The following is a 13,662-nucleotide window of genomic DNA, read 5'->3' as shown; positions in this document are numbered from 1 at the left end:
CTGTGATCTTTAAATCTGAATTTTTAGCATTATTAATCCAGTCACATCAGATCCTTCAGAAATCAATCTAATATTTTGATTTGCTGCTCAAAAAACATTTATTATCAAGATGTTGAACACAGCGTAAAAAACAGAGTAAAAAAAAAATTTCAGCTTTCTTTGATGAATAGAAAGTTCGGAAGAACAGCATTTATCTAAAACAGAAATCTTTTGTAACTTTATAAATGTCTTTATCATCACTTTTCATCAATTTAAAGCATCCCTGCTAAAAAAGTATTAATTTCTTTCTTTCCCCCCCAAAAATTAATTACAGGAATAAATTACATTTTATAATATATATTGAACTATTTTAAATAGTAAAAATATTTTACAATATTACTGCTTTTGCTGTATTTTGGATCAAATAAATGCAGAAATTACTTCTTTAAAAACATTACAAATCTTTAAAAACATTAGAAATATTTTAAAAACTCTAAAAACTGTTCAAAAACTTTTGACTGGTAGTGTCTGACTTTCTTCTTTCAGACTTATACAATCAAAAAAAAAATGTCTGGGCTCTTCCAAGCTTTATAATGGCAGTGAATGACTGATTATTTGTCCAATATAATGCATCTATCATTAAAAGTGCTCCACAAAGCTTTATGGGGTTAATAAAGGCCTTCTGAGGTAAATTGATACCCTGGAAATCCAGAGGTCTCGCGAGAGCACAATTTGAATTGTCTCTGCAAGACACTCTGGCATCGAGCAATGATGCACGTTACTGCAATACGTAAGCAATTCTGGGAACCAATCAAATCGGTGTATCTGATGTAGGCGGGCCAGAGGCGAGCTAATCTGATGACGACAGCGCTACGACGTCCGGAATCATTTAGTAAACATTGAAAGAGATCTACAGATGAACACCAGTTGTTTGAAACAGCTTTGGCCGCTACAATGACCGAGTAAGACTTGGCTTTTTATTTAAAAGAGAAAATAAAACCGCGCTCGAATCGTTCCTTTGCAAGAAGGACGTTTTTGCTGTTTTGCCGACTGGATACGGCAAGAGTTTAATCTATCAGTTAGCTCCGCTGGTAGTTAAGCACGAAGAGGAACAGATCCGAAGCGGGCAATGCCAGATAGCATTCGGCAATCTCGAGACTTGGCTGTTAAAAAAGAAGTGGCGATAAATGTTATCGAACAAGGTCTACCGGGACAACCAGATCGGGATTGTGGTGGATGAGGTCCATCTCATTTACAAATGGTACAAGTCACTTGGTAAACTTACTGTAACGAAAAACTGAACTATTCAATAGTAATACAGGACCCTAACTTGAACAGGACGATATGTCTCGCTGCTGAATGAAACGCTAGTGTCCATCCACATATTAGTTGATATAATGAATAGTTTGATCGGACCTAATTGTTTTATGAGGTTGATTCGGCTGTCGTAATTAATAGTTATTAATCTTGTCACATTGTTTATGTTATAACATTGAAATCCACTCTTATATGTTCACCGTCGCTCTGGATACGTCACATCATGTGTTGTTGTGATTGGTCGTGGCGTTATCCAATTGCGTTCAGTAAGAGTTTCAAATGCACGCTTGGTGCCGCCCCTCGAGTTAGGTCCTTTTCATTGCTCGATCCCAGACCCTTAATCTTAATAGATTAGGGTCTGGATTTTTCCAGGCTAGTAAATTGATGCATTTGTGTAAGAAAAATATCCATATTTCATCAAATGAATGCAAATCTATTACTCTGATCATGTGAACTCTTTGTACAGATGTACTGATTTCTGTTGAAGCACAAGATTCTTTTTGGTTCATTCTCTAATCATGCTGAAGAACATGATCATCAGGTTTTACACAAAGTTTCAGAGCTCATGCAGTTGAAGTGCTGCCGTCATTAATGCACAGGACACACCGAAGTCACTTTTCAACTAAACTTTTCACCCAAATTAAGCTAATATTATATGCGTTGCAAATGCTTGTTTAATAAATTTTCTATGTTGGATCGACTGTTTTGTTCTGAATGTTTGGGTGTTTACTGAACAGTTTTTTTTTTGTGTTTAGTCATGTAGGCAGTGTTTTGATGTACTGTCTTTTGTTTTTTTCCAGGCTGACCTGATCAACCAGCTTTACCAGGGCAAACTGAAGGACTATGTGCGCTGTTTGGAGTGTGGCTATGAGAGCTGGAGGATTGACACGTACTTGGACATCCCTCTGGTCATCAGGCCCTTCGGGGCCAGCCAGGCTTTTGGCAGTGTGGTGCGTCCGGCTGTCATTATGCTCAATTTTTGTAGCTGTTGCAGTATTGCTAACAAGCAGATGCAGTATTAAGCTTTTAATTGTTTTATATGCACAACAGATTTTAGTTTGTTGAGTTTATTACTGTTGAAAATATGACCATTGCTATATGCTAAGAGCTACTATTGTACATTAGTCTTAACAAGCAAACAAGAAACATGACAATAATTGTCATCCAAAGTCTTAATCTTATTTTAAATTATTTGTATAGTAACATGTCATTTATTTATATCTTAGATTTTTCATTTAGTGTGTTTCAGTTTTTATTTTAATTTGGGAAAAAAAATTATTAGTTTTTGTTGTAAATTCTGTTTAGTTTTAATTTATTTCTATTTCAGTTTTAGTAATTTTAAAACGTAAATGTATTTTATTTCAGTTTGTTGCCAAGGAAGTGGTGTTGTCACAAGATCAACATTTTGACTTCGATATGATACCTGACTAAAATATCTCGATACTACTACTGAACCGATACTATTACAAAAACGTGAAACAACAGGCAAAGTTTTATCTTTGTTATTAATAATAAGAACATAGATGCAAGTCGAAAACTAAAGGACAAATACAATAAAACAATGACACAAATTAAATAAATGTGTGTCTTCCCAAATTCCACGTTTTTCCATTTAAATTTTTCTAGACTCTATTTGGTTACATTAAAAAATATTAATCAATGCATGTCTAATTAAAGGATGACTATTGCCAAAATGCAACCTGGATTGTTTTTTTTTTTTTTACTGTAAACGAGACAAACCTATATCTAAAAGCATAATTACGACAAACGAGCCGTTTTTGAGATTGACCGTGACTTTGTTTTGTGGTCAATGGCCGGTGAATGTGAGTACTAGGGGCATAACTTTGAGCGCATCAAAATCGATATTTTTACAACACTAAGAAGGCTCGACACACCATGAAACTTTGCTCGAAGTTTCGCCTGGGTCTCTACACATGACCTCGAGCATTGAGAACATTGTTTGTGTACACAGAGTTTACTAAAAAAGAAAGTTTTGAACAACTCACTTACACTGTTTGAGTTTCCGCTCGCAGCCGTCTTGCCAGTCAAGAAGTGTCGATCTCCGAATGCGAATGAATGGACTCCATAGGACGAAATATTAGGCTTATATGAGGCTCATTTTACAACTAGAAGGTTAATATTGTTTTTCACTTGCAACAAAACAACGAATTAGCCTTGCATTTATATGGAAATATGCTTTAGGAGCTATCCATCTTTACTCTCCTCGCATTCGGAGATCGACACTTCTTGACTGGCAAGACGGCCGCGAGCGGAAACTCAAACAGTGTAAGTGAGTTGTTCAAAAACTTTCTTTTTAGTAAACTCTGTGTACAAAAACAATGTTCTCAATGCTCGAGTTCATGTGTAGAGACACAGGCGATACTTCAAGCAAAGTTTCATGGTGTGTCGAGCCTTCTTACTGTTGTAAAAATATCGATTTTGATGCGCTCAAAGTTATGCCCCTAGTACTCCCATTCACCGGCCATTGACCACAAAATGAAATCACGGTCAATCTCAAAAACGGCTCGTTTGTCGTAATTATGCTTTTAGATATAAGTTTGTCTCGTTTACAGTAAAAAAAAAAACCAGCCCAGGTTGCATTTTGGCAATAGTTATCCTTTAAGTGAAATGACGGAACTTACAGAATGTGATAGCAGTTTATTAAAAGTTTAACAAAAGTTTATTTTTAAGGTCCTATGAAATGCGTTTTATTATTTTTCTCATTCTGTTTTATTTTTATCAAATTCTGTGAATCTTTTTTCCATTCATTTTCTGGATTCCATTTTAATAGTTTTATTCAATTTTAATAATTAAAAGCATGTCTAATTATTTTATAAAGATTAATTAGATTAAAAAAATATATTATATTTTTATCATATTTCTTTTTTTGTTGTTTTTAGAAAAGATGTTGTGTATTTACAATTTTCTGGTAAATATTCCTTAAATATTATTTCAATAATATTTTTATTAGTAGCAGTAGCACTATTATTACATTAAGAAATATAGCTGTTAAGTTTAACCAAACTATTATTTTGACAGGTTGCTATGAAGACCTTTACATTTCTGTTTGTATAAAATATGACGATGGTTTTTCTCAAAAGTAATGGTAAAATGCTTATGAAGTGGCTATCGGGGCAGTTCTAGAGATCATGTTTATGTATTCATGTACTCATATATTGAGGTGACAGAGGCTGACAAACGGCCAAGAATCATGCATGCTTCAGTATGTATGTAGTTAAATTAAATTATGCGTCTTTCCGGCGCCATTAATTCATACAGAGACACGCATAACATGCAGGATTCATATGTGACCCTGGACCACAAAACCAGTCATAAGGTAAAATTTTACAAAACTGAGATATATACATCATATGAAAGCTCAATAAATACGCTTTCTATTGATATATGGTTTGTTAGGATAGGACAATATTTGGCCGAGATACAAAATCTGGAATCTAAGGGTGCAAAAAAATCAAAATACTGAGAAAATCACCTTTAAATTTGTCCAAATTAAGTTCTTAACAATGCATATTACTAATCAAAAATTACATTTTGATAGGTTTACAGTAGGAATTTTACAAAAAATCTTCATGGAACATGATCTTTACTTAATATCCTAATGATTTTTGACATAAAAGAAAAATCAATAATTTTGACCCATACAATGTATTTTTGGCTATTGCTACAAGTATACCCCAGCGACTTAAGACTGGTTTTGTGGTCCAGGGTCACATATATAAATAACTAAATTCCATGATGTTCCACGTTATACAGTAAATACAATTTTTTGACCTGATTTTGCAATTCTGTCCATAGTTTTGTTAACAGTGACAACACTGATGCTAAATGTCAAATGCAATGTCCAAATGAAAATGTAGAAAAAAGTGGCACTCTGAAACAATAGTTGTCTAAATAGTTCTTTAGTGGCAACCTCATTGAACTTTGATCAATATGTTTGTCCTCATTGTCGACTGATTTTTGTTTAACAGGAAGAAGCCCTGCAAGCCTTCGTCCAGCCTGAGACTCTCGATGGTCCCAACCAATACTTCTGTGAGCGCTGCAAAAAGAAATGTGACGCCCGCAAGGTGATTTAGATCACAGACGATCATTGTCAAGTCCTGTACCACATTTCAGTTTCTGATGCAGTGGGTTTTTTGTCTCCAGGGTCTGAGATTCCTCCATTTCCCATACCTGCTGACTCTGCAGCTGAAACGCTTCGACTTTGATTACACCACTATGCACCGCATTAAACTCAATGACCGCATGACCTTCCCAGAGGAGCTGGACATGAGCCCCTTCATCGATGTTGAGGACGAGGTAAGATGCAGCTTTATGCTGTCTTTTCTTTGAGTGCTTGTATACCATAATCCATAATTAGTCCATAATTAATAAACTGATGATCTGGTCTACCCTCTTTACACCTAGTATTAACATCTCAGATGTGTCTTTTGTGACTATTTGAGATTAAATTTCATAAAGGAGATTGTTGTGAACAGACCTACAGTTGAGGTCAAAAGTTTACACCCCCTTTCAGAATCTGCAAAGTGTTCATTATGTTACCAAAATGAGAAGGATAATACAAAATGCATGTTTATTTAGTACTGACCTGAATAAGATATTTCATGCAAAAGATGTTTGCATATAGGCCACAAGAGAAAATAATAGTTGAATTTATAAAAATGACCCTGTTCAAAAGTTTACATATTGTTCACATACTTAATACTGTGTAATAATGAATAATTATTACCTGAATAATCCACAGCTGTTTTTTGCTTAGTGATAGTTCCTTATTTATCCTGAAGAGTTAAACTGCCTGCTGTTCTTCAGAAAAATCCTTCAGGTCCCACAAATTCTTTGGCTTTCCAGCATTTTTGTGTATTTGGACCCTTTCCAACAATGGCTGTATGATTTTGAGATGCATATTTTCACACTGAGGACAACTGAGGGAACTATTACAGATGTCTATTACAGGGTCATTTTTGTAAATTCAACTATTTTCTTTTGTGGACTATATTTAAACATCTTTCATGTAAAATATATTATTCAGGTCAGTACTAAATAAACAATAACATGCATTTTGTGTGATCCTTCTGATTTAGGTAAAATAGTTAACATTTAGCAGATTCTGAAAGGGGGATGTAAACTTTTCAACTTCATGTAATAAAATGGTTTAAAAATGTGCATTTTGAGTTTTAAAATGCCTATGTAAACACATGTGACCGTGACCACTATAATTTCATGCATAAATAAATGCACAGCAGTTTGCATTTGTACTATGCATCAGAAACATATATGAGCATGCTGTTTAATAATTTTTAAGGCTTATTTATATGCTGTTGATTGGTTATAACAATGAGTTGTAAGAACCAGCTTCTCGTAGCATAAGGGCATGCAGTCTCATGAATAACTATGTGACACCAATGCGTCATCAAAGTACTACAGTCATTTGCCACATCACAGCACAATGTCCATTTTAAACCCGAAAGGCAAAAAAAAAAAAAAATGATGTGCAACACAAACACCTTTGTTAAAATCTCGGGAAAAGAAGTTTAGTATTTCATGACCCTTTAAAGTTGGACTGCATTAAAAGTTGGACTGCAAATATAATTATATAAAGCTTTATATGCGTACATAAAGTATACTCGCGGTGATATGTAGTATAGCATATCTCAACTGCTTGATTGTGTCACAAAATGTAATCTATATTATCACCCAGCTCTAATCTGCTAAATGTGACTATAAGGCAGGAAGATATTATATCATAAACAATAAAGAGCAGGTCATATGTTTTTTTTTTTAAGTGTCCTAATATTGGAGTCCCCTACAACAGGTTTCAATGCATCTAAGGTCAGAAAACATTGTAATTTTCTCAGAATATACATTTAATATTAGAGTCATTTGTAAATGATTTTGAAACGATTCCAAGTCTGTTGTGATTTGGTACAGAGAGGAGTAGTTGAGCAAGTTAGCGAGTGCTACCATTGACAAAGCATGCACTTTTACATAAAACAAAAATATAGTGCTCCAATCCTTTCTTAAAATAACATAAAAAACAACAACATTTGTTTAACACTCATGCAAGCGAATCGGGCCCACAGCTTAAGTTAACGTAATGATGAATATGTTAGCCGAGTACTAACATGAATAACTAATGAAACGATACAGTTTGCAAACCAAAATATGTCTACATTATTTATTATTAAACGTAGTAAAAGTAATTATAACGACAGTCTACATTAATCGATACATTCTTAGGAAATAGTGGGTTCACAGCGAATTACCAGAACTACTTCAGTAAGACAGTAATATTGTGGTTTACCTGGAAACCTAAAGCGACACTAGGTATACATAAAATATTAGCACAAAAAACATGATATTTGGAACACTCAATTAAAAATGTACACATAAGGTATCGACCGTACTTACAACTTGTGGTTGGGAGATGCTTGTTGGTCCAGATAAAGACCAACAAAGATAAAGACTAACCGTACGTTCACACGGGGCGTCAGCGTCAACGCTCGACGGAAGGCGTGGCTGAAGTTTGGCACTGACGCCATGGTCATAGCAGTGTCAGCCAATGAAATTAGACCGTTTGCTGCTCTTGAACAGGACGAACGTGATTGGCTGTCGCCTGGCTACTGTATTTGCATAGAGCGATCCTGATTGGCTGACGCTTCCGTCGGCGGCGCTTCACTGGCGTTGCTCGCGGCAGAAGTTGAAAAATTCTGCCGCGAGCAACGCAAGTGAAGTGCCGCCGACGGATCCACAATTCTTTTCGGCAACGCTTGACGTCACCCATTCAAAATCAATGGGAAGCGTTGACGCTGACGCCCCGTGTGAACACACCGTTAACGCTCGCTATCGTCATTGGCGAGCATTAACCCTCTGGGGACTGAGGGTGTTTTGGGCCCTGAAGAAGTTTTGACATGCCCTGACATTTGTGCTTTTTTCAGTATCTTAAAAACATATGAATGGCCCAAATCTGATTATATTGTAATCAGCACAATTTGGGCTACAATAATATGTAAGCAACATGAATGTACATGTTTGTGTTTTTGAGAAAACAACGTTTATGCGTGCTTAGTGAAAAACAAAATTTTTGAAGTCACTGAAATAAAGTCATGAAACACATACAGAATATTTGTTCACAAGACTTTGAGAACTGGATGTGTTAGGCTAGAGTTTTTTCTATCAAATGATGTGAAAATCATCTCGTTCACTTGTTTACACAAAACAGTATATTGATTTAAATTTTTGAAGACACTTTTTGTTTAGAATAGCTGTATGCGAAGAAGGCGTGAATGATCATGAATAATGCTGTGATTCACACCTGAGAAGACAAAGACCTGCATAATGAGCCGCATAATTAGTTATTCAGTCAGATGACTGAGAGGAACAAAGGAATGAATGAAGGAGGAATATAAGGACAAAATATGTTTGTAGCTTATTTTGAATAGATTTATTTATCAAGAAAAATAACTTGAGATTCACTTGTGAACTTCTTTAACATCTGAAGATGGTACAGTGCTCTCAGGAAAACAGTTTGAGGAGACTCAAGTAAATGTCAGCAGGATTCATGTGTTGAGCAGGTTTCCAATCACTAAAAACAACAAAACAAAACATCTGTGAGCATGTTAATATCAGCAGCATCATACTATTTATTTATATATATATATTATGATTTTGTAGTCATAGACCCACGCATTTTGTACAAACGTAAAAAGGACATTTTATATCTGAGAAACTAATAAAAATTGCTTATCGTGTTAAACATCCATTCGAGAATACAGTATTAATACATATTGTCAAAACATACACTAAGTGTAAACCCTCATATTACATCCTACTGTTGTAAGATACATTAATAACTAAATAAATAATTATGATCTTATAGAAACTAGGCTATATTATAACTGTTAAGCTTAAATGTGAACACTATAAACTTTATATTGCATCATTCTTTATTGAACAGACTATTAAAAACATACTGGAATCGTGAGTCATTTAGATGCAGTGAAATGAAACGTACTTTATAATGTTTCACTTGCTGTAGTCAGGAATTATAGTTGGCAAAAAGTCTTAACTGGTAAAATGTTTGCACATTCTGTCACAGTAATAACTAACAAGTAGGCTAATAAGAGAAAAAAAAACTTACTCATGTCTTCTGAAGTACGTTTTATTCCTGACAGAGTCTTCTTCCAGAAATGACTAACTTGAACGAAGTTTCTCCTTTGTTTACCGTGATGTGGGCGTCTACTTTTGGCGCGGCGCCCTCACGTGGACGATTTGAATATGAATAGCAACAGCTCGTGGGCGTGATCTAATTATAAAATAATGAAGCAGACCGGAGAGACTGGACATCGTGTTGGTTTCATATTGATTATTTTATCACAGGATATTTGTTTTTGGTAAAACTTACTTCGTTTAAAAGTATACATATCAAGCTTTGTCTAGACATATTGCTCATGTCTCTGTGTTGCATATTGGCTGAGTTATAGTCTATTTTACTGACGCGTTTCTGAATGAAGATCACGGAGATCAACGCGGCAGACAGCACACCCTTTTTGTTTTCTTTATTTTGCAAAATCACAATGTTTTTTTGATTTTGTGAGTATATACAAATAAAAGTAGACCCTTTACAGATTCGACTGATGTACTGCTTTTATCTGTACAATCAGAAATGACAAAGTAATTAAAGTTCCTTTTGGGAAACTGCCTCAAAACGCCCCAGGGCGTTTTTCGTCCCCAGGGGGTTAAAGGGATAGTTCACCCAAAAATGAAAATTTGATGTTTATCTGCTTACCCCCAATGCATCCAAGATGTAGGTGATTTTTTTTCCTCAGAAAAACACAAACGAAGATTTTTAATGAAAACCGGTGCAGTCTGCCAGCCTTATCATGGACGTGGATGGGCACCAAACCTTTAAAAGTAAACAAAAACATGCACAGACAAATCCAAATTACACCCTGCGGCTCGTGATGATACATTGATGTCCTAAGACACGAAACGATCGGTTTTTGTGAGAAACTGAACAGTATTTATATCATTTTTTACCTTTGATACACAGCCACGTCCATCTCTCCTGAGCACGAGTTTGGCATCAGTCACGTCACATGTGCACGCGCTCTGTCGTAGAATACGCAAACGCCGGAAGCGATCTGTCGCATGAATACGACACTCATTGTTTACACAGTGTACAGAGATTGTGGGTATAGCGGCGGCTATTCAAAATGGTAATTCCTTGCGCGTATCGTGATTGTTTAAACCGATTTAAAGCTTAAAGATTACGTTTGCTTGCACAAACTCATCCGGGACTTTTCACTGATTTCCCTTTACGGCGTTTGCGTATTCTACGCCAGAAGCGCATGCTCATGTGACGTGACTGATGCCAAACTCGTGCTCATGACAGATGGACGTGGCTGTGTATCAAAGGTAAAAAATGATATAAATACTGTTCAGTTTCTCGCAAAAACCGATCGTTTCGTGTCTTAGGACATCAATGTATCGTCACGAGCCGCAGGGTGTAATTTGGATTTGTCTGTGCATGTTTTTGTTTACTTTTAAAGGTTTGGTGCCCATCCACATCAATGATAAGGCTGGCAGACTGCACCGGTTTTCATTAAAAATCTTCGTTTGTGTTTTTCTGAGGAAACAAAGTCACCTACATCTTGGATGCATTGGGGGTAAGCAGATAAACATCAAATTTTCATTTTTGGGTGAACTATCCCTTTAAGCAAATCCGGCGTTAAACTCAACAAGATTAGAGAAGCAGTCCTTGGTAAAATAACGAGTACACAACAAAAGGTTCAAATTGTATTGTTGTGATATCATGGAAAAAATTAATTTTAATACAGCAATGAAAACAAAACAAACTTGCTTTCACAATGCAGAACACAGTGTCTTCTTGACATGATGTAAACTAGCGGAAGTGTTTGTGGGCAGGCGGGGATTATGCTAATATGTTACCTAGTGACGTATATCGTAACAGGCAAAAGATCTGAAAATATGATGACTTGTTAAGGTGGCTCTGAGTCAACTTTCTTTTGAGAGGCAATATCTTTATCATGCACTTTTTTTGATTAACAACTTTGCAGACTGTTTACATTGAAGGATAGCTACGTTACAAACTTCAAAAGAGATATTTTTTTTTCAAAAACCCATATGATCTGCTCTTTAAGATGTTTTTTTTGTAAAGCTGCTTTAAAACAAAGTATACTGTGAAAAGGACTACAAATAAATTGACCTTGGTCTCAACATTTAGCAACAGACTAATGAGGACAGTAAGTATAGGTCACATTTCTCATTTCCAATTGTTTAATTACATTTAAAAGAATCGTTAACAACAACCTTAATCATTAAGAGACGCCTGAGCCAAAATCATTACAATTCGTATGATTCCCATCTCTAGCCAAGAACGGACTTGTCAAATAGTGTGATCAGCTAGTTCAATATTTTTTGAGCATTTTATTCTGTGAGCATTGCATTTTTAAGAATGCTTGTCAAGATCGAATTGTTCTGTGTTTTTGCAAACAAGAACATTAATCAAATGTTTTAACTTTGCAGAAATCACCTCAGACAGAAAGCTGCACTGACAGTGGGGCGGAGAATGAAGGAAGCTGCCACAGTGACCAGATGAGCAATGATTTCTCCACGGATGATGCCGTGGATGAGGGCATCTGTCTGGATAACGCCAGCAGCGCAGAGCGGGTGCTCAAACCAAAGGTTACCTCATGTCCTCTCTGAACCTTTCTGAACGCTGAAGTGCTGTATTGAACTATGGAAGATGAAAGACGAACATGCTTTTTCTTGTCTCCTTCACAGAGCTCCTTGACCTTTGAACTCTTCTCGGTCATGGTGCATTCTGGGAGTGCTGCAGGTGGGCACTACTATGCCTGCATTAAGTCCTTCAGTGACAGCCAGTGGTACAGCTTCAATGACCAGCACGTCAGCAAGGTCAGTCAGCTAGCATCAGTCTTAAAAGAATATTTCGAACAGAAATGAAAAGATTAGGTCTCATTCGTATTTATACACACAGGAGAACCCATTATTAAAAAATTCCACCATATTAATAAATTAGTTTTTAACCTAATTCTAATTTTAATGAAAGTGTTCGAAATAAGGATGTGCCAAAATCCGAATACCGTGTTTGGAACGGAAATGACATGTACTATGAAATATATGAAATGTGAGGGAAAAAATACATGTCAATGCTTTCTTTCGCAATAATATTGTTGAGAAATTATACAGTATATAAACTGCAGGCACCAGGGAGCCGCTATTAGTACGCAGGACGTTGAAATCGCTTTGAATGTGCACTTGGTTTTTACTTTAACTTTTGAGATTCGCGATCACGCGTAGTCTGTTTTTACTATGTAGCGGCAGTACTCGCCACACATTTTACAAATTTAGATGGTAAGTGAATTTGTGTACAGTAATGTAACAGGCTACCACTAGCAAGCGGCTAACAATGTTCTTTAGTGGTTCCTTGCCTTTCTGAATACAGATTTACTATTTAGGCACATCCCTAGTGTCCAAGGTTAGTAATTTGCCTAAAACCTAAGTCATCGCTATATAAGGGCTTTTCGCACAACATTTCTGTTCCGTTTCAGCCATAGAATGTTTTCTTTATTTAGGTACTTTTTGGAGTTTGACTGTATACACTAAAAGTCAAAAGTTCTTGAGCAGTACAGAAAAACTGTACATTTTGAAAATATTTTTACTATTTAAAATAAAGTTTCTAATTGAGTATTTTGAAATGTCATTTATTCCTATGATTTCAAAGCTGAAGATATTCCAGTCATTACTCCAGTCACATGATCCTTTAGAAAGCATTCTGATTTGCTGCAGTTAATATTGTGTTGAAAACAGCTGAGTATAGTTTTTTTCAGGTTTCTTGAAAGAATAGAATTTTCTGAAGAACAGCAGTTATCTGAAATCTTTTGTAACATTATAAATGTCTTTATCATCACTTTTGGTCAATTTAAAGCATCTTTGCTAAATAAAAGTATTAATTTCTATACCCCCGCCCCTTTTGAATGGTACGGTGTATAATCTAACAAAAGCTTTTTAGTAGCTTTCTATTCATCAAAGAATCCTGAAAACAATGTACTCAACTGTTTTAAATATTGATATTAATAATAATTGGAAAAAAAATGCTTCTTGAACAGCAAATCAGCATATTAGAATGATTTCTGAAGGATCATGTGACACTGAAGACTGGAGTTAATGATGCTGAAAATGTAGTTTTGATCACAGGAATAAATTACATTTTAAAATATATTCAAAAAGAAAGCAGTTATTTTAAATAGTACAAATATAAAAAAAATTAACTGTTTTTTGCTGTACTTTGAATCAAATAAATGAAGA

The 13,662-nt window shown here is 35.5% G+C and overlaps 1 protein-coding gene across 2 annotated transcripts in view; it reads left to right on the top strand.

The window, feature by feature from the left end:
• The window catches only part of usp47 (ubiquitin specific peptidase 47), a 52,892-nt gene that overhangs the window by 24,202 nt on the left and 15,028 nt on the right, over positions 1–13,662 (top strand). For both annotated transcript variants that reach the window (XM_073835669.1, XM_073835670.1), the window contains 5 exons: positions 2,097–2,246; positions 5,286–5,381; positions 5,461–5,613; positions 11,860–12,018; positions 12,118–12,249. In XM_073835669.1, the coding sequence (XP_073691770.1) occupies positions 2,097–2,246; positions 5,286–5,381; positions 5,461–5,613; positions 11,860–12,018; positions 12,118–12,249 (690 nt within the window). The remainder of the gene's footprint in view (positions 1–2,096; positions 2,247–5,285; positions 5,382–5,460; positions 5,614–11,859; positions 12,019–12,117; positions 12,250–13,662) is intronic.

The sequence above is a fragment of the Garra rufa genome, chromosome 3 (assembly GCF_049309525.1).
Source record: "Garra rufa chromosome 3, GarRuf1.0, whole genome shotgun sequence".
Classification (NCBI taxonomy): domain Eukaryota; kingdom Metazoa; phylum Chordata; class Actinopteri; order Cypriniformes; family Cyprinidae; genus Garra; species Garra rufa.
The sequence above is the reverse complement of the archived record's forward strand: the minus strand, read 5'-3'. Positions and strand labels throughout refer to the sequence as shown.